General features: G+C 34.9%; 1 protein-coding gene across 5 annotated transcripts in view; it reads left to right on the plus strand.

The window, feature by feature from the left end:
• Positions 1–22,115, plus strand: part of LOC126893264 (single-stranded DNA-binding protein 3) — a 180,653-nt gene that overhangs the window by 80,078 nt on the left and 78,460 nt on the right. For all 5 annotated transcript variants that reach the window (XM_050663273.1, XM_050663270.1, XM_050663269.1 and 2 more), the window contains exon 9: positions 13,966–14,011. In XM_050663273.1, coding sequence (XP_050519230.1) covers positions 13,966–14,011 — 46 coding nt within the window. The remainder of the gene's footprint in view (positions 1–13,965; positions 14,012–22,115) is intronic.

Consider the following 22,115-nt stretch of genomic DNA (forward strand, 5'->3'; position numbering starts at 1 on the left):
ATTTATCGTGACAAAAAATGGCTACGATTTATCGATTTTTTTTATTTACCTTACATGTACCGTTTACACACGACGATGAATTGAAACGACTCAATCGATATTGATATATTGCTCGGATTTATCGCAGCGTCTAAACCAGCTTTTAGGCAGCGTTTAGACGCCGCGATAAACGCGAACAATTTATCGTAATGATCGAGTTGTTTCAATTTACAATATAATCAATCGCGACAATATATCGCAGATCGCAACGTCTAAACAAGCTTTAAAAAAATCAATAAATCGTAGGAGTTTATCGTCACAATAAATTGCTTGCATTTATCGCGGCATTTAAAATTCGCAGGGACTAAAGCAGGGAGACACATTCAGTTGTGTAAAAATCTCAAATTTCTGGAGTATACTACATAAAACATTTGGATAGTTCTAAAAACACAACAAATGTCTGGGAAGTATTTCTTGATTTGCCAAAATTTTAATTTTTGGACAAGTGTTGTTTTTCAAATAAACGTTTAATTTGTCTTACGACTTAAATTAGTACGAATTCGTACGAACTCGCGTCCAATGTAACTGCCGCCTTATACAGTGGACAATAAATTCCCAAAAATGCGAGTGGGGTTAAGGGAACTTTATTTTTAAATCAGTTTTTACTTCTGTTTTGAATGGCATATAAAATTCAAATGAAAAAGAAAGTCCAACAAAAATCGTTTAAATACTTTTATTTATTCATTGAACTTTTGATAAAATATTGTCTTTCGTCTTCCTTTATATAAACAATTTTGATTGTTCATTGACGGTGGTGTGAGTTTTTATTGAATCTCACCCCACCGTGGCAAAAAGGGTTTAATTATTACCTTTTGCCTAATTGGACATAGGTGAATATTTTAGGACCACATCCGTTTGTCTCAAGCAGAGAATGTCCTTCGATATTAACAAACTAGTGAACTTTTAGGGCGAATGGTTCTGAGAATTTATTTGGTCGGGTTTTATAGTTACTAATTAACACGATATGAAGGGTTGTGCACACTTGAAATAAAGGTGTTAAGCGAATAAAACATTAACAACAACGAGTTTAACAAATATGCGGAATTAACGATAAATTATTGTCTTAATAGACGAAAGAGAGAGAGAGTAAAGGTCTTTAATCTAATTATTGCGGAGAACGTATTTTCATGGCGATAAGAGGAGCACACACTTTGCCGTAGAGGCTGGCGAGAGACTGTTCAAATTCTATTCAAATCACTGCATTAATATCTTAGTTTACACTTTTCTGCCTGAAAAAAGGCCACACACATGTTTATTCTTGTTTGGCAAAGCGACATGCCTTTTATCCCGAAGACGATAAATAGCAAACATGTCGGTTTTATCAAACTAACACAACGTTAACACTAAAGTTTTCAGAGAATTAAATCTTTCAAACACAATACAGATTGTCCCAACAGATTTACAAGAGTGATTTACAAAAATGCGAATTAATTTAACTGTTGTTTTCACAACATACGGGTTGTTGCCTCTATGGAACATACCCGATACTTATTCTACCACTTGGTGATTTATCCTTTGATGTTAATGAACTCTTGTGTCAGCCATTCTAATGATGTGATTGTTTCAATCTTTTTTTTTCTATTTAGTATCAACACGTTTATACCCTGTATTTTACATTTTGTTCTGATCTCGCCTTATTCGGTCTTTTAACGTGTCTCCTGTGAATACTCTTCTGAGTACTCTCATTTCTGCTATTTTCAGCATTCTCTGTCTTTTGGTTGTGTCGAGTCTTGATTATGATATGCTTACGTCATTATTGATTTATACCTACCTTATAGATTCTTGATTTCATCTTACAGGTTAATATTATGTCAGTACACATCACATTATATACGTTATATATAAATGACATTAAAAAAGGGTTATCAGTCTGTTGTTTTTGATGTCTGCTTTGTTTCATTTTAAAGCAGCATTTAGACGCCGCGATAAATTCTTCTTCTTCTTCTACGGCACTACCCAAATTGAGCCTTGGCCTCCTTTATTTTTTGCCTCCACCCTTGCCTGTCTGTGGCTGCGCTTCTCCATACACGGACACCTAAAAGGGCTTGTGCGTCGCTGTTTACTGTGTCTTCCCAGCGCTTTATTGGCTTTCCAACAAGTCTCTTTCCCTGCACTCTAGCATTCAGTACTCTTTTTGGTAGCCTGTCCTCTCCCATTCTTATCACATGTCGGGCCCATTGCAATCTTTGTATTCTAATGAAGTCTGACAGGGGTGTTTCCTTATAAGTTGATAAAGCTCGTTGTTGTATTGACTTCTGAAGATTCCGTTTTCCCTCACATGTCCTAGTATCCTCCTACGTATTTTCCTTTCGAATGTGTCGAGTTTATTTTTGGATGTTTCTTTCAGGACCCATGCTTCACTGCCATAGCATGCTATTGGTCGAATTAAGGTTTTATAGATTCTCATCTTTTCGGTGGACATTTTTAGACCGAAATATATTGGAAAGGGCCAAAACTTATTTTGCCCTCTCCCATATATTTCGGTCTAAAAACGTCTGTAAAAAACAGAGCTTGTTTGCCTGCGTTATTCTCTTTCGTATTTCTCCATTTCTGATCCGTCGGCATATAGTTCTACTCCCAGGTATGTAAACTTTCCAACCGTTTCAATGTCATCTGCATGTATGTTTTGTGGGACTATATTTTTTCTTCTCATCTGTATCATTATTTTTGTTTTTTCTATTTTTATTTCCAGACCTAGTCATTTTGTTTGCGTTTTTAACTCTGCGTCAGTAGGTTTCCTCGTCCAGTTTGCATTTGCCTTAACCGCATACTCCAGTGCCAGGTTAAACAAGTTGGGGACACAACTGAATGTGTCAGATAGATAAAGAAACTACTATTCTACGAGAAGAATACATAAAGTCGAAGTTGCGAAAAATGGACATATGTAGTTGATTTTCAAACAGCTTCAATTGGTACAAACGCAGTAGATATATCAGAGTTTTTACATTGTATTTATGTATTTACTCGTTGATTGGTCACATTCCATAACAGTACCTGCTAATTAATAATAATAAAATTAAAAAATTACCTGTTACATTCATCTTCGCCACTATTTCCTTTCACAGTTTTTTATTCAAGTTTCGGTTGTTGTGCTATTTACTTTTTTGGTCACATAAAGATTGCCTTTCTTGGACCAGTATTATTAATTTTTCAACATCCATATTTTGTAACTATTCAGCAGAATACCACAAAACTTTAAATACAATCCCGTACGAATATTCGCAGAAAAAACAAATTATGTTGCTTGCATCAGAAAATCGTACGTATTCTTACGAATTCGTACGATCGGTTTTTCGCATGAACTCGCATCCAATGTAACCGCCGGCGCCGCCTTAGGCCGCGTTCAGAGTGGACGAGCAAAGAGCAAAGCGGAGAAATCAAACTCATACTGGGAAATGGAGGTACACAGAGTGCTAGCAAAGAGCAAAGCGGCGAAACCAAACAAGTTTGATTTCTCCGCTCGCACTCTTTGGTTCATGTGGTGAGACCGCTCCCGTCTGAAAAAATTTTTGATTCGGTTTCTTTGTCAATTCCTATTCAAAAATGTCGCCTTTAAACAAATCTGAAGAGCACCGGGCGGAATTTTTGGACAGAAATTGTTTAAACAATTTTATCTACTCTATGTTATATTATGTGTAAGTTTTTAGTTTGTGAAAACTGTCATTCTAGATAGCAGTGCGTGAAGTGTTTAAAGTGAGCGTGAAGTAACAATGTATTTTAAATGGGACTTATTTTTTCGCACTGTTTTTAACACACTTTCATATAATCAAATATCCTTAACTTTGGCGTTGTCATGGTGATGACATAATGAGCAATAAATTACAACAAAAGTTTTTACAGTTTTGTGGTTTGAAAGAAGTTAGAATTTTTAAATGTCAAAGTTCTAAAAATTGTAGAATAAAAATGAATTCCAGTGACGAAGAGTTACAGATTTTTTATTTGTTTATGGTAGAGTAGATAAAATATGTATGAAACTGTGCGTGAAGTACTTTTTGCGAACTTACGCGATGTATAGCACTCGCTCCGCTGTCGCTCGTGCTTTAAATATCGCGTGCGTTCGCAAAAAGCATACTTCACGAACTGTTTCATAAATAACTATTTTTAAACAAATACAAAAGATCAAGTTTTTTGCTCCGGAACATACATTTTTAGGTATTTTGAGTTATTCTAAACAAATAAGGTATCTTGTAATTTTTCCCAAAAATTTATAGTGTTCGAGTTATAGGCGATTTAAAATCTGAAAAATGCGAAAATACGCATTTTCGAGGCTTAAAAATTCATATTTCAATTAGTATTTTTGAGGTTGCCAGATACTTAAATTGATGATTAAACATTCAGCTTCGATTCTGAAGAGTGATCGCGTCTAACCTTAATTTATACCGTTGTTTTTTAATTGTTAAATATGCGTGTTTATCCGATTTTTTTGCCGGTGCGGCGCGCTCTATTTCAAAAATCTCCTATTTCCTCCGAAAATTATTTTTTCTAGATTTTTTGGGACATTCTAAATAAAATAAGTTTCTTGACATTTTTCTCAAAAGTTAATAGTTTTAAAGTTATAAGTTAATAAAAAACTAATTTTTGAATTTTAAATCGCCTATAACTTTAAAACTGTTAACTTTTGAGAAAAATGTCAAGAAACTTATTTTATTTAGAAAATCCCAAAAAATCTAGAAAAAATAATTTTCGGAGGAAAATAGGAGATTTTTGAAATAGAGCGCGCCGCACCGGCAAAAAAATCGGATAAACACGCATATTTAACAATTAAAAAACAACGGTATAAATTAAGGTTAGACGCGATCACTCTTCAGAGTCTTGAAGCTCAATGTTTAAACTTCAATTTAAGTATCTGGCAACCTCAAAAATACTAATTTAAATATGAGTTTTTAGGCCTCGAAGATGCGTATTTTCGCATTTTGCAGATTTTAAATTGCCTATAACTCGAAAACTATCAATTTTTGAGAAAATTTACAAGATACCTTTGTTGTTTAGAATGACCCACAAAACTTAAAAATATATGTTCCAGAGCAAAAAACGTGATCTTTTGTATTTGTTTAACCCGCCAGTGGTCGCTATATGATATTTTCTCTCACGGTTTCAGAAAATTGCACACAACTTTTTTTCTGGGAAATTATACGCGCTGTAGTTCCTTCTAGTCTCCTAACTATCCTCCCTCGACAATCTAATAGACTCGTCTGCTCAGATAGTGACTCAGTTTACTTAGTATCACCATATTGTTGAGTCAGCGCGCTTCATGTGAGAGATTCTCTCATCAAGCAACCACCAGCGTCACCAACTGTATATAAAAATTAATTTTATTTTCCCCCTTAAAACCTAAAATAATATCCTTTTATGATGTAATAAAAGGCGTCGTGGATGTGGTCGATGATATGAAAATCCTATATTATGTGAGAGAAAATCTCACGCGCGACCACTCGTGTTACAACATACCTAGCGACCAATGACGGGTTAAAAAAAAATTGTTTAAACAATTTCTGCCCAAAAATTCCGCCCGGCACCCTTCAGATTTGTTTAAAGGAAATTTTAAAATATTTTTAAAAAGGAATCCACAAAGAGACCGAATCGGAAATTTTTTCAGACGGGAGCGGTCTCACTACATGGACTACTGTGAGAGTAAAGAGCAAATATCCTACCGCTCCTATCCATACTGCCGAGTGGAAAAGAACTAAACTCTCGTCTAGCGTAACTACCCGCTATTAGCACTTCTTTGCTCTTTGCTCGTCCACTCTGAACGTGCACTTTTTGCTCTTTGCTCGTCCACTCTGAACGCGGCCTTAGGGTGAGAACACAGCAAGTAAGTCGAGGTGGATGTGTAGGTCGCGGTAGATGCCACTAGTTAAGTCGCGGTCGATGTCGACAGCACATAGCAAGGAGGTCACCTGCGCTGTCAGTTGAGCTAGAACCACTAGTCAAGTGAAGTAGTTTAATGAAATTTCAATGACAAAAAGACTGTGCTTTTGCGATGTTGTGTCAGTCAAGTTATGATAGTGATGAAATGCCAGCTGTAAATAATCAGATCCTCCTTCATATTTCAAAAATTTACTGAATTTAATTACTTTAGAAATTCAAAAATAAACTAAATACAAAAAAGGGATTATATAAAAAGTATCAACTCAGATAGCGCAGGTAATAACAACTTGGCTTCTAACAACGAATCAATCACAGGAAAGCATCCTTGTAGGCCGAGGCCGCGCAGTAGACATCCATGTAAAACAAACTCAAAAGCATCGATGTAAACCTCCTGGATGGCATCGCGCTAAACCTCCACCGCGACTTACCTGCTCTATTCGCTTCCATTCATTACAATGTGTTTGTTTTACATGGATGTCGACATCGACCGCGACCGACAGCTACACCTCCACCGCGACTCACTTGTTCTGTGCTTACCCAACTTGAATATGCCGATGCCGAACATTCAAATAGGATAGAGATGGGAGGGACTCCAAAAAAATATTGATGAACGAATACAGAATAAATATATGGGAAAAGAAATATGCCAGAATAGAACATGTAGTTTTTTGGTAAAATTTCCGAAGTATGACAGGGTTATTAAAAAAATACAGCAAATAAAATTATTCTTCTTTTTGTCATCATAAACCTGGATAGGTCTTTGCCTGTCTGGCTATATCCTTCCATTTAGATCTCTCTTAATTGTGCCCTTCTCCTCCATTGTCTTATATTCATGGTTTTCAGGTCGTCTTCCACGTCATCCAACCATCTCTTTCTGGATGGACCTTCCTTTTTTGGCTTTCCTACCGGCTTCCATTGTAATATTTTCGGTGTTGTTTTTGTATCTTCTTGTCTCTGGACATGTCCCAGCCAGTGGCGGCTCGTCAGAGGCAAGGGAGGCATAGCCTCCCCATAAATTTTTTACACACGCTACACTATTTTGTTTATCTTGAATCGCGAAAAACAACAAGCACACTCACTATTATACAACGTCTAAATTCCATATTATCACTAAATATCCATACGCACGGAGCATTAGCATTAGAACGCATGATTGTGTCTCAGTTTTTTTATTATTATTGTAGGCAGGACCCTGGGTTATCCCGAGATGCATGAACGGAGCCGAGAAGCTAGTTAGCCTCCGTTGCTAATGCTCCGCGCAGCCCAGCAGGCGTATAAGGAGACCCGGTCTCCTAACAGTGGCATCTACGGTGCCATCATACGCTGCCCGGCGATTTACCAACGGAGACTAACTAGCTTCTCGGCTCCGTTGCGTGCATCTCGGGACAATGAATTTTAGGGTCCTGACTAAAAATAATGAAAAAATTAAAAGTGCGAATTTTGTTGTGGAGTTAGAATAATATTTGGAACAACTTGTTCAAATAACTTTTTCCGATATTTGTAACCAAAAGCAAAATATCGGTAATTTATCGTGTTTTTGGATTCGCAGTAGTTCGCGTTTAGAATTAAAAAAATTCAGTTGAGTATCTTAAAAAATGTGAACCTTCAACCTATATGGACTGCAAAACTTCAAATCTGTATTTATTTTGATATGCATATCTACTTACAAAGATGGAATTGTTAACAAATAAACGACACAAACATTGGTATTAAACTTTTACAATTAGACTAACTATTTTTAAAATGATATGGTATTATGAAATTATGATATTATGAAATGTAAATAAAAAATTGTCAAAAAAATGGTGCATCAAATTACATTTTTTGGCGCATTTTTTTGTTAATGCAAATTTGTCTAAAGTTTAATTCAATAAGCGACGCAGGGCATGTAAACAACGATAAATTTAACAGATCATTGGACGGGATTCTGCATAAAGGATCAAAACCACACTTTGTTAAAACTGAGATATTAGCCAAAAACTTTGCGATAAAATTTAAAATTCTCTATTAAAAATAATCACGGTTTAACATTAAAATCGTCAATATATGCATTATATTTGATTTAACACATAGTGTTTGATTCAAGAAAACAGTTGTTTTAAAAAAAAATCCACTTTTGTGGCTTGGTTCCCTTCTGCAAAACAACTTAAGTGAATTCAAAGTTAACAAACATTTATTTTCCATTATTGAGATACATAATCAGACGTATAATATAAAAAAATGTTAATATGAAATTACTGGGATTTAATAATTTGTTCGATTTCAAAATCTGGAAGTCCTGTGAATTCAAGAAAACAGTTGTTTTGAAAAAAATCCATTTTGTGGCTTGGTTCCATTCTGCAAAACAACTTAAGTGAATTCAAAGTTAACAAATATTTTTTTCCATTATTGAGTTAAATACAGGCGTATAATCTAAAAAAATGTTAAGATGAAATTACTGGGATTTAATAATTTGTTCTGGAAGTCCCGTGAATTAAAGAAAACAGTTGTCTTAAAAAAATCCACTTTTGTAGCTTGGTTCCCTTCTGCAAAATAACTTAATTGAATTTGCATAAAGAAACCAACCCACATGGATCTTTTCTGCAGAACGCTGTCATGCTGCAACGATAATGTTGGTTGGTTCTTTCGCTCATAGAGGACGGTATATATCGTCTGTGACTTGGTTCTTTTCTGCACAAGTATCTACGGGGTATTTTAGAACCTATGAGACTGTTAATAGGAAAAATACATATTTGTGGTTTGGTTCCTTTCTGCAGGATCCCGTTCAATTGTTAAAGATGTTCCAAATGAGTCAACTCGTTCCGATAAGTAACAGTATACTATAATTATGACACTTTATTAATTTTTTTTCTTTTCTCAACTATTAGTGTTTATTGCATAGTAAATAAATTATTGTAATCACTGAATACATAGTAAGTGAAAGAATAATCCAATTTAGAAAATTAATGAATACTTCATGCGTACATGCAAGTAACAGTTCTTCAAGAATATTTAAAAACTAACCGAAATGTCCATCTTTATTTTGTTACTGCCGACGTCGTCGGCAACTCATACAGGTTCGGAAAAGATTTAGGTAGGTATAATATTTCGGTATTGAAATTTTGTAATTTGAATCGATTTGTTACTCAATTTTTAGTCGTCTTTATGGTCAAAGGACAATTATTTTTATGCTGTTAATGTTGAATTAGCAATTATTTGTTGTGCGATTTAAAACTACTTTTTTTTGGTATATTATATATCATACTAATGACGTCATTCATCTGGGCGTGATGACGTTATCGATGATTTTTTTAAATGAGAATAGGGGTCATGGTAATAGCTCATTTGAAAGGGTATTTAATTCTCTATTCAGTAATATCAACATCAATATAATTATTTATACAGGGTGTCCAAATTTGTTTAAATTAAATTAATTAACACAAAAAGATGAATCTATGTAATTTGTTTAATTGTAAATACATTTTACTGCTACCAGAAAGCAAAAATGTTTTATTTAAAAAATAAGTATTGATTTTCGCTTAAACGAAATGTTCAAATTTCCAAGAGGCAGGTGGGTGACAGCCTTAACATTGAATTTAAACGAAAAGCAATATTTATTTGTCCAACAAACACGTTTTGCCTATTTTCTGACAATAGTAAAACGTATTTTGAATTAAATAAATTACATACATTCTCCTTTTTGTCTAAATTAATTTAATTTAATAATTTTTTTTGAACACCCTGTATAAATAATTATGTTAACGTTTATATTAATAAATAGAGAATTGAATACCCTTTCAAATGAGCTATCACATGTTCCCTATTCTTATTTAAAAAATCACCGATTACGTCATCAAGCCCAGATGGATGACGTCACTAGCATGATTTACATGCTAAAAAATTGTAATCTAAAAATAAAAATCGACCTGTTTCGGGATTTTTCGTTAAAGTCGCCGGTTTACGAAATAATGAATTTATGCGTTACTTTATGGACGCACTGTATACATTTTTATCTGTATAACGACCGTATCTATACATGATAACTGTAAACAGTAATCACGCATTTCAATAACAGTTATTGAAACCAAAAATGTCGTCCACTGATTCTGCTGATGAATTGGTTGAAAATACATGGAGTCCTCCTTGAAAACGAAGTAAAAGAAGCCCTCTTAGCGTTTAAGTCATTTTAATCATAATAAAGAAATCATTTTAAATGTGAGAGACAAGAAAATACCGGGTTAGTGGTTGAAGATATTTTGAAAAAGTGGCCAATAAAGTTGGAGTTTGTGATAGGACGTGTGTTTACGGTGACAACAGTAGTACAAACAACTAAGTATTTTTTTTTTATATCAAAAATTAAAATTAAAACTTATATTTTTTGTACATAAAATTGTTGTCAAAAAAATAAATTTTTGGTTTTTTTCGCCCTGTATAAATGGTTCCTATTATCGGATATCAACTAAAACAATCAGGTTCTTTGTCGAGAACTTTTGCAAAATTAAAATATAAATTTGGTATTTTATAAGATAATGAGACCCATGTATATTCTGACTAAACAAAAAGATAGTCCTAGATGCGGCCCTGTTGGAGGCCTACATGCTGGCCACTCACTTACGGATATCGAAGATGCCATGGCATGCAGGCCAGGACTGAAGGCCGTTATTTGAATAGTTAAGTTAATGAACTGCAGTTGAGACGCCACACACATGCAGTTTTGTGATCGAGCGTGCCAACACCTTACGAAAACTGCGTGTATGTGGAGATTTTGGCCTTCAATTAACCGCCTGTCAGTCACCCGGCCTCTTCGATATCCTCAAGTGAGTGGCCAGCATTATGTTTACATCGCCCTGCATCGCTTATTGAATTAGACTTTAGATATTTTACAGTTAGGTATAGCCTCCCCTATTGTAAAAATCACGAGCCGCCACTGGTCCAAGCCATGACAGTCTTTGACTTTTCACAAATCTTACAATATCATATCCTTCATTCAATTCATTAACCGCATCGTTTCTCTTGATTCTCCATGTGCCGGTTTCCTCTTGCACCGGGCCATATGCTTTTCTCAGTATCTTTCGAGTGTCCTGAGTTAGGCTTCATCTTTTTTCGTCATTACCCAGGTTTCACAACCATATGTTCTCTCTAACGCCTTCCCTCTGTATGGAGAATTGGGCGCTCTTGCGTTTCTTAGCCAAAAGTGAAAGATGGCTGATTGGCTAGATCAGCGCATCCTCTTCTGTTTTATTCATTCGAAATTCCCTCTATAATTACATTTCTCTTTGTTTCTCGCTCTCTGTTTGACTTCTCTCCATCTCGGACCAATTCTTTCATGATCTCTTGTTACAGTTCTTCTCCAGCTATTATCAGGTCTTCCTCTTCTTCTTCTTCCATCTGGTTGGTATTCGAGTGCTTGTTTGGTTTTAGTCGGGAGCTAATAAGCACTGTTTCTTACTTGCTCGCCAGAGACGGAGTGTACACCGGAGACGTGTGACGGAGTGACAAACCATACGTTACTACGTGTCTAATCAATGTTCTGTAGAGTCATTTTGGTTCTTTTGTTTAATAATTTTGATTTCATCAATCTTTATTAGCATAGTATGAAGGTACCTACGATTCCTACTGCAAATACGTGCATTAATTTTGCCACTTACGGAATAATTCTGATTGATTTCTGTGCCCAGATAGGTGAAGGCATCCACACGTTCAATAGTATAGCTGTCTTCTTCTTCTTCCTTCTTGTATGTAGGCTTTAAAGCCTGTTTGTTCTTCAATATTAGCCTCCTAAATTGTTTAAGTTTATCCCACCATCTTTTTCTTGGTCTGCCAATACTTCTTTGTCCATTTGGTGACTTATCTCGTGCTATTCGTACTATCATATCCTCTGACATTCTACTAATGTGTTCGTTCCACTCCTGTTTCCGTTTTGTCACCCATCCATTTATGCCTTCTATATTGCATGATCTTCTTATGTTTTCGCTTCTCTCCCTATACAACAGACTTTTCCCTGATATTCGTCGGAGTATTTTCATCTCTGTTGTTTCTCGTAGTCTTCTCGTTTTAGATTTGTGTCTTGTCATAGGTCTTTGTTCTTCCAGATTGTGTCATTAAGAGACCCCGTCGCTTTACTTGCTTTTAAGCTTTGTTGTCGTACTTCCTCTCCAACATCTCCGTAACTGGTTATATCTATTCCCAGATATCTAAATTTATCTAAGTTATATCTTTGGCAAACACATTGTTAAATATATCACTTGAGAAAGGCACTTTGCCGAAACAGCTGTAGTAATAACATAGTTGTAATAAATTTTGTGGAAGTATAGAAAAACAAACGTTTTTCAGTGTTTTATTGTGAGATAAAATGAACTTCCATCAAGTAACGGTCGAATCCATCAATTAGATATCTAAACCTTGCTTTCTGCTTTATTATTTTCCCATCAATTTAGATTTTACGTCGTAGTGGGTATTTAGATGCTGTCATACATTTGGTTTTTCTGCTGATATTATCCTGTTGTATTGAAGATGTGTGTTAATCTTTGGAGATCGTCTTCTGTCTCGGCGATTAATGCGGCTTCGTCTGCATAACATAATACTTGGATTTTTTTGTTCCCCATTCTGTAACCATGACCTTTACGTACTGCTTCTATTATTTCGTCCATTATTATACATATTAAAGAGCAGTGGGCTTAATGAGTCACCTTGTCTGACTCCGCTTTGTACTGGTATAAACTGCGTTAGTTTTCCATTTTTCCATAAAGAGTTGGAATTGTTAACAACTGTTAAAAGGAGGAAAGCGTCATACCTTGGCCATGTGTTCCGTAATGATAAGTACAGTCTGCTACAGCTTATCGTCGAAGGCAAGATTGAAGTTAGAAGAGGTTTGGGCAGGAAGAAGAAATCCTGGCTGAGAAACTTGAGAGAATGGTTTCAAATACCAGAAGCTGCGAACATAATACATGCGGCACAAAACAGAGAAACCTATCGTTTGATTGTCGCCAACCTTCGGTAGAAGACGGCACATAAAGAAGAAGTTTTCCATTTATCTTTGCCTGTATTCGATTATGAAAGTAGATGTTTTCGATGGTTTGTATAATATTGATTGGTATGTTTCTTCTATACAGTAATTTTAAGACGTCTTCGACTTGGATGCGATCGAAAGCCTTTGTCAGGTCTATAAAACATAGATATGCTGGTTTATTGTACTCAATGGCATTTTCTGTGATTTGTCTCAGTACAAATACGGCGTCTACGCAGGATCTTCCGGATCTGAATTCTTATTGTTCATATGATAAAGTTGTTAGTTTATTGATTTTGTTGGTTAAGACTTTTGTGGTTAGCTTAAGTGCGGTGTTCAGTAGATTTATACCTCTATAATTGTTGGGGTCTTCTTTGTCTCCTCGTTTGTCTCCTTTCTTGAAACATTGGTATCATTATGCTGTTTCTCCATGCGTCTGGTATCTTGCAGTGCAATATTAGTTTTAAGTTTTGTCATCTCTAGGATTATACTTTCTCCTCCGTATTTTAGAAGCTCGTTGGTTATTCCGTCTGGTCCTGGTGACTTTCCATTTTTGAGTGAATTTATGGCTATCTCTACTTCCTGAAAACTGATTTCTATTTCGTGTCTTAATTCAGGTAGGTTATTATTTTGATTACCTATTATTTTCCTTTCCTTTAAACAGTTCCGTCAAGTATCTTTCCCATAGTCAAGTATCTTTCCTATAGTTGTCTATTGCGATATTATGTTCATTGTAAATTGTTTTTTGATGGTCATGTGCTTAGTTTTTGTTTCGTTTATTTTAACCCCTTTTTGGTTGTGCTTCAGGATCAATTTCCTTGAACGCTTCCATTAGTCGTGCCTTGCTTCTACTAATGATAGCTACATCCTCTGCATATGCAGTAATTTGTACTGTTTTGGTATTTATATACAGCAAATAACATGCAGGTTCCAAAAAAGGAGGATTAACAAAGAACACCATCTACACAAAGAAGTTTTCAAATCAAATATACTGTATTTATGTTTTGGGTTTTATTTTCGAATAATATGACGTAAATCAGCTGATCTAAGGATGTTTTCTTTTATTTTTCCAGCCTCCTGGACAACCCCTAATGAATAATATGGACCCCACTAGACAAGGTAAGTTTGAGTTTTGTGTGTATATAGTTTTTGGCTAAAATTTAATATTTCTGATAATATAATAAAGATTAACTTTAAAAATCACAAATACTAGTGCAAAAAATTGACTTTTTGAAAACTAATCAGTAGGACAATACAAACCTAAACAGCATGATTGCAGTGTGCATGGTAGAATCGTGGTTAAGACGTGTTGCATATAAGAACAATATATCAAACGAGTTACTTGTAGTAGCAAAAGTATGAACTATTTCTTGTTCCAAGAAAAATACAAAACTTTTTTTTATATCGACAGACTTATATAAACATCTGTGTTTTTTACATTTTTTCAAGAAATTCTTAAATTTCAATAATGTATCATATATGAATTCATAAAGACTTAACAAAACAAAATTATTTGTCAGGGCAATCACAGTTATTTTGTTTATTAGAAGAAATGTAGTCAACAAGAAATAACCATTGTGATATCATAAAACTTTACCCACAAATATTCATACATTTCTTATCATACTCTTGCAGTCTTGTGTCTCTTGGTAAAATACACATGTTTTATTAAAAACTGTAAATTTTTAATCAATGGCTAAAGTATACTGTATCAAATTGTATCGGTTGCCTTATTAACCACTTTACTCACTCTTCCAATCTGTCACAAGTTTTCAATTAATTTCTTTCCTTTCATATCTTTACTTTTTGTTTGAATACTTCATGGCGTATCATATGTTTTATCAGCCATGTCGGAAGCAGCGGAAAAGTGTAGAAGAACAGTGCATATGAAGAGACTTCAAGACGGGTTCACGAAGAATGTAGAAATTATTTGACAAGAAGAAATAAGGTAAAACCACAAGAGACAGAGAAAATACCCAAAATACAATCTAAAATTATGTGATTAGAAGACGAAAAGTTAAAAGAATTTGTATAAAGAAGAATAGAGAACAGCTAGAAAAGCAGTTAAAAAAGATAGAAGAAGCATACAATAAAGAGGTAAAAAATGTCTACCACTAAGTTAAGAAATCTAGAGAAACTAAAAAGAATAATACAAAGTATTGCAGAAACAAAGAAGGTATACTGAAGGAGGGAGAAATGGGGGGAAAACACAAGAGGACGTCTAAAGAATAAATGGTTGGAAGCAGTAAAGCAAGACTTGTCAGAAATAGGCGTGAGAGACTGAAGAGAAAAGGCAAGGGACCGGAAAAAATGGAGGGAAATGACCAAATTGTTGGAAGCTAGGATCCTACAAGGCCTGTAGCGCTGTTGTCCTGTTGTATATATGTTACGGGTAAAGTTAGGTAAACTGGTAATTCTAGGATTACCCGGGTAAAATGCGAATTACTCGCGAGGTATCGGTAATATCCGATAGTAAGTCCGAAATATAATTTAAATATTTCAAATTTCGGGCTTTACTTGAGTAACATATTAAAGAAGAAACCCCCGTGGTTTAGAGAGGAAGTTAAGATAAAATGTGAAGAAAAGAAGAAATCCTTTTTACAATACAGAACGAAACAAACACAAAAGGCATACAACCACTACAAACGAATCAGAAACGAAACGAATACTTTAGTGAGGCAAATAAAAAGGGAGCACTGACAGAGGGCAAAGAAATGAGATGAACGAATTAATAAAAGCGAAACACATTCAGAAGGAAACATGGGCAGACTACTTCCGATCTCTATTTGCTAAAGGCGACGATAATGAACCACCAATACTCCAGGAGAGGACAGAATATCGAACGAACTCCTAAAGTACGGAGGACAAGATCTAATTAAACTATTAAAACTAATACAAAAAATAATAGAACAAAACAGAATACCACAAGAATGGAGATCAAGCATCCTAATTAATACCTCTCTTCAAAAAAGGAGACAAATCGGACCCGGAGAATTACAGAGGAATTAACTTATTAAATGCAACATTAAAATTAACAACGAAAGTGATAACAAACAAATTGAATGAAACATTAGCAGAAGAACAATAAGGTTTTAGGTCGGGAAGGTCCTGCACTGACGCTATATTTATAATGAGGCAAGTTCAAGAGAAATCGTTGGAATACAACGAACCGGCATATTTGTTTCGTGGACCTTAAGAAAGCATTTGACAGGATCACATTAAAGGACGTTATCCATTTGTTATACTCGAGAGAGGTACCTTTAGGAATAATTAAAACGATCGAAAACATCTACGAGAACAACACAATAAAAGTAAAAGTGGACGATGAATTAACTGACCCAATTGAAGCCGGCAATGGGATAAGACAGGGGGATTCCTTGAGTCCTTTATTGTTCAACCTGATCATGGACGAAATAATAAAAAAAGTAAGAACTAAAAAAGGATACCAAATGGGAGAAAAACAACTCAAAATAATCTGCTATGCGGACGATGCAATACTAATCCCTCAAAGTGAAGATGATTTACAACGTATGCTGCACCAATTCAACATAATCGCCAGAAAATGTTAATTTCCTCACAAAAAACAAAATGCATGGTTATAACAGCAGATCCGATAAGATGTAAATTGGAGCTGGAAGGTCAGATAATAGAACAAGTGATGAAGTTTAAATACCTAGGCATCACACTATCTAGCTACGGAAGGCTCGAAACAGAAGTGGAAGATCAGGTCAGTGAATAGAGCAAACAGAGCCTTAGGTTGCATAAATGACGCAATATGGAGAAATAAAAATATCGGAAAAGAAATGAAAGGCAGAATTTACAAAACAGTCATTAGACCAATAATGATATAAGCGGCAGAAACACGACCGGACACAGAGAGGACAAAAAGATTGGTCGAAACAGCGGATATGAAAACTTTTCGAAAAATCGATGGTAAGACTCTATGGGACAGAGCTAGAATTACAGATATACGACGGAGACGCAAGGTGTATAACATTAATAACTGGGTAAGAAACAGAAGAATAGAATGGAATGACCACATAAACCGAATGACAACAAATAGGATAGTCAGGACAGCGAGAGACGGTTCCCCAATAGGAAGACGATCAGTGGGAAGACCACGAAAACTATGGAACGACAACTTACTAGAGGCACATTGAAAAACAGACAGAGTCATGTCTATACAAAAAGAAGAAGAAGAAGACTCGAGTAAAACACATTCTACCTGCTGCCTCTTGGTTAAATGCTTAATTGTGTATACTAATAATGATAATTGATAAGGCCGTAACTGTTTGAAAGATATCTTAATTTAAGAAAAAAACGCATTTTACAAAAGTAAGGAAAGTAAAACCATAAATACAGAAATAAAAATTATAATCTATTTATTAAAACAAGAGAAGCTGCTGTGGCATTTGGAGTTACAAATATTTCCAGCAGCTTTACATTAATTTGCATTTATTTTACCAAAACCTGGCGAGTACTTCGCACTTTACCCGGGTAATCCTAGAATTAGCCGTTTACCTAACTTTACCCGTAACATATTATAATATATACTTTATGACGTAAGTAGCCCCAAATTCAATTTTTGTCTTGGATTTGGATATAAAGTTTTATGAGTGTTTCCTTCATTGGTATATTCATATAAATGATCGTTTAATAACTGTTCGATATTTGTTCCTATTTTTTTCCTAATCAAAATCTTTCATTATCATTCCTGAAGGGCAATCCAGATATTGAGATTTATATAGCACAATATGGAATATGTCATAATTTGGAATATGTCAATATGGAATATGTCATATATTATATGCTAAATTTCTTCATAATCACATAATATCTCTGATGTTTGGGAAAAAGGGCTTAAGTCAGAATTTAGCAAAAAAAATTTTTGATGCCTTCTGGACCAAGAAAATCAGCTGTTTTTATTGGTACAAACGGTTTAAGTCTACCACATTATAATTCAAAGTTATTCACGATGATATGAAGGTCCCAAACATGATTGTTCAAAATGGTATGGCAATAAGACTTAAGTCAATTTACGTCTCTTGTACCATATATTGGAGAATAACTGCTATGATCTAGAAGGCATATGTCTTGACATAAGCCTTGCTGATCTTAATTTATTTTCGGTTGTTTGATCAATAGGTAAATGTTTTTATAAAAATAATGTGTATACACCGAAAAATAAAAGTTTTGGCTACTAATAAATAATAATATTGACATTAGTTATATTTTTATTACTTATTAAATAGTTGTCTATTTTATAGCACAGCACTTTTTTATTTTAGTTTTATAGGCAAAATAAGAAGACCATGACATAACTAAGTAAAATCTCCAGTGGCGGAACGCTGCGTGGGCGACAAATGTTGTGATGCGTCACAAAAAAAATAATACAAACTGCGACTTTGACCCCTTAAAACTACCTTCATCGCCAACTCTGGTTTCCGTCCCTGGAGATTTTGCTTAGTTACGCCATGATCTACTTACTCCCAAATTTTGGTTCACTATCTCGATCACGAACGTCACAAAAAATTCCTTATAATTTTTATATTCACCCCTGCCCCCACCCCTTTGTCGGCCACGCAGCATTCCGCCCCTGGAGATTTTACTTAGTTACGTCATGACCTACTTATTCCCAAATTTTTGTGCACTATCTCGATCATGAGCATCACAAAAAAAATAATAAAAACCGCGATTTTGACCCCTTATAACTACCCTCGTCCTCCACTCTGGTTTCCGCCTCTGAAGATTTTACTTAGTTATGTCATGGTCTACTTATTCCCAAATTTTGGCGCACTATCTCAATCACGAACGTCACAAAAAAACCCCTTATAATTTTTATATTCACCCCTACCCCCACCCCTTTGTCGGCCACGCAGCGTTCCGCCCCTGGAAATTTTACTTAGTTGCGTCATGACCTACTTATTACAAAATTTTGGTGCACTATCTCAATGATGAGCGTCACAAAAAAATAATAAAAACCGCGAATTTGACCCCTTATAACTACCCTCGTCTCTTACTCTGGTTTCCGCCCCTGGAGATTTCGCGTAGTTACGTCATGATCTACTTTCTCCCAAATTTTGGTTCACTATCTCGATAACGAACGTCACAAACAATCCCTTATAATTTTTATATTAACCCCTGTCCCCACCCCTTTGTAGGCCACGCAGCCTTCTGACCCTGGAGATTTTACTTAGTTACATCATAACCTACTTATTCCCAAATTTTGGTGCACTATCTCGGTCATGAGCATCACAAAAAAAATAATAAAAACCGCGACTTTGACCCCTTATAACCACCCTCATCCCCCCCACTCTGGTTTCCGCCTCTGAAGATTTTACTTAGTTATGTCATGGTCTACTTATTCCCAAATTTTGGCGCACTATCTCAATCACGAACGTCGCAAAAAAACCTTATAATTTTTATATTCACCCCTACCCCCACCCCGTTGTCGGCCACGCAGCGTTCCGCCCCTGGAGATTTTATTTAGCTGCATCATGACCTACTTATTACCAAATTTTGGTGCATTATCTCGATCAGAAGCGTCACAAAAAAATAATAAAAACCGCGAATTTGACCCCTTATAACTACCCTCATCCCCCACTCTGGTTTCAGCCTCTGAAGATTTTACTTAGTTATGTCATGGTCTACGTATCCCCAAATTTTGGTGCACTATCAATCACGAACGTCATGAAAAACCTCTTATAATTTTTATATTCACCCCTGCCCCACCCCTTTGTCGGCCACGCAGCGTTCCGCCCCTGGAGATTTTACTTAGTTACGTCATGACCTAGTTATTTCCAAATTTTGGTGCACTATCTCGATCATGAGCATCACAAAAAAAAATAATAAAAACCGCGACTTTGACCCCTTATAACTACCCTCGTGCCCCACTCTGTTTCCGCCCGTTGGGGAAAGTCATGTACACAACTAATTCAACATATCCCCGTATAGTTTTTCTATATTACCTACTTATCATGCACAAAATCCGCTTCTATCTCTCGGACTATCACTTTCAATGGTAGATACACAAAAATATAGATATAGAAAAGTTGCGGTCAGTAGGTCTTAAGTCAGTAAATAGTAAGATATGTATGTCTTAAGTGCATTAAAAATATTAAAAATCTACGAAAATCGTCTTCTTGCTATAATTATCATTTTATTATGTATTGTACTAAATTGGTTAAAGGTAACATGTGCGATTTATAACAATTTTTGAAACATTCAAGTATTCCCCATGTAAACTTTGATTTTATGACTTAAGCCCTTTTTCCCAAACATCAGAGATATATTATTAGTCGCAAAAACACTTGTTTCTCATTGAATCGTTGGCCTTGAGATTTAGTACGTTAGCTCTAGTTAAAAAAAGACAATATATAATGTGAAATATTTACTACGTATATTCATTTTTTACTATTTTATAGAAATCAATCACGTTGTGTTTTTAGAAGCATGAGCAATTTTGTTACGAGGGTGAATCAAATATAATCTAAAAACATCATAAGGCTTCAGGTATTTATAGCCTTTTGGACTGTGGAATCGTATGTATAAAATTGTGGTAACTTTGGTAGAGAACTTTCAATAAAGATAAGGATGTGTGAGAAAGAGGAACACGAAGAAATTGCAAAATGCTTAGAAGCAACACTAAATAAATCATCAAAACAGCTAAATTGTCTGTCAAAACAGGCGAAGATGTGAAAAATATGAAAAGGCTATATTTGATCATTCTCGGAGCTATTTTTTTTTCGTTCAAAAGCACTGTTTAGTTCGCTAATTGTTTTTTTCTGGAGATACTGAATTTTGTCCAGAATTTTGTGTCGCTTTGTATGTTTACCAGGCTGTGCATCTTTCATCTGTGATTTAATTCACTAGTTCTTTCATCGTCATCTCTTTAGCCAAATTTATATATTTAGGTGACAAGTATGACATGCATACACGCATTTTTCTTAATTCTTTCCTGTTTGATAATTTTCACTGTTTCATTCTCCACTTTTCTTATACACCTGTTTTATCCATCGCTTCTTTGGTCTTCTCTTGATTTTTTGTCTAATGCTATTCATCCGGCCATTACTGTATTTTTTCTTCCTTTTTCTCAATATGTGTTAATACTATCCTTATACTTTGAGCAGAATATCGCTGGAAAGCAAAACATTAAAAAACGAAATAACTATAAAAGTTTATTACAGAGTGGGTCATGTTTACACGTAGTCTGTTTTTTTTTGTGTTTATGCGATTTATTGTGCGAAAATATACATTTTGAATAATCTCTGCAGATTATTTTAAAAATGCTTCATTTGTACCGAAGACCCTACAAAAATTGCTCAAATAGACTCATCTCTGCTGGAATCTGGTCATAGATAGGCTGATAGCTAGACACAGCAACCACAGACATTATGTCCTGTTATGTGCAGACGACCTGATCATCTAGGGCCACGGCAAATTTAATGTAGTCAGAAATATAATATACAGGGTGAGTCATGAGGAACTGTACATACTCCTACCTCGTTTAGAGGCTCCTATGGGGAATAACAAATGACCATTAAAAAGTGTCTGCTCCCCTTGTTTAATAATATACAGGGCGAGTTTCGCATTTGACAGAAATTTATATTCGTCATAATTTTTGAACGGTCAGATCGATGTGTCTCTTATTTTTGTCAATCGTTACACTATTACCACCTAATCAACTGATTTATTCAAACTAGAAAAAAAAATCAGGTCTGGCTTTAAAAAATTAGTTCGTTTGGGCCTTAGAAAAAATTTCACCCTGTATACGCTTTTTGAAAACTCTAATATGAATTTTACAAATTAGACAAATAGGCAATTAAAATGGCCTATTTATTTTTTCCCCACACGATTACTTAATTTTTTATAAAAAAATCAAATTTGACTATGAATTAATAGTTTGGTAAAGTAAACCATAGATTTTAAAAAATTAACTTTTATTACAAAAATTAATTTTTTTAACAAATATTTGATTTGTTACCACCCAATCAACTGATTTATTCAAACTAGAAAAAAATCAGGTCCGGCTTTAAAAAATTAGTTCGTTTGGGTCTTAGAAAAAATTTCACCCTGTATACGCTTTTTCAAAACTCTAATATGAATTTTACAAATTAGACAAATAGGCAATTAAAATGGCATATTTATTTTTTCCCCACGTGATTATTTATTTTTTTATAAAAAAATCAAATTTGACTATGAATTAAAAGTTTGGTAAAGTGAA

The sequence above is a fragment of the Diabrotica virgifera genome, chromosome 10, assembly GCF_917563875.1.
Source record: "Diabrotica virgifera virgifera chromosome 10, PGI_DIABVI_V3a".
In the NCBI taxonomy this organism is placed as follows: Eukaryota; Metazoa; Arthropoda; class Insecta; order Coleoptera; family Chrysomelidae; genus Diabrotica; species Diabrotica virgifera.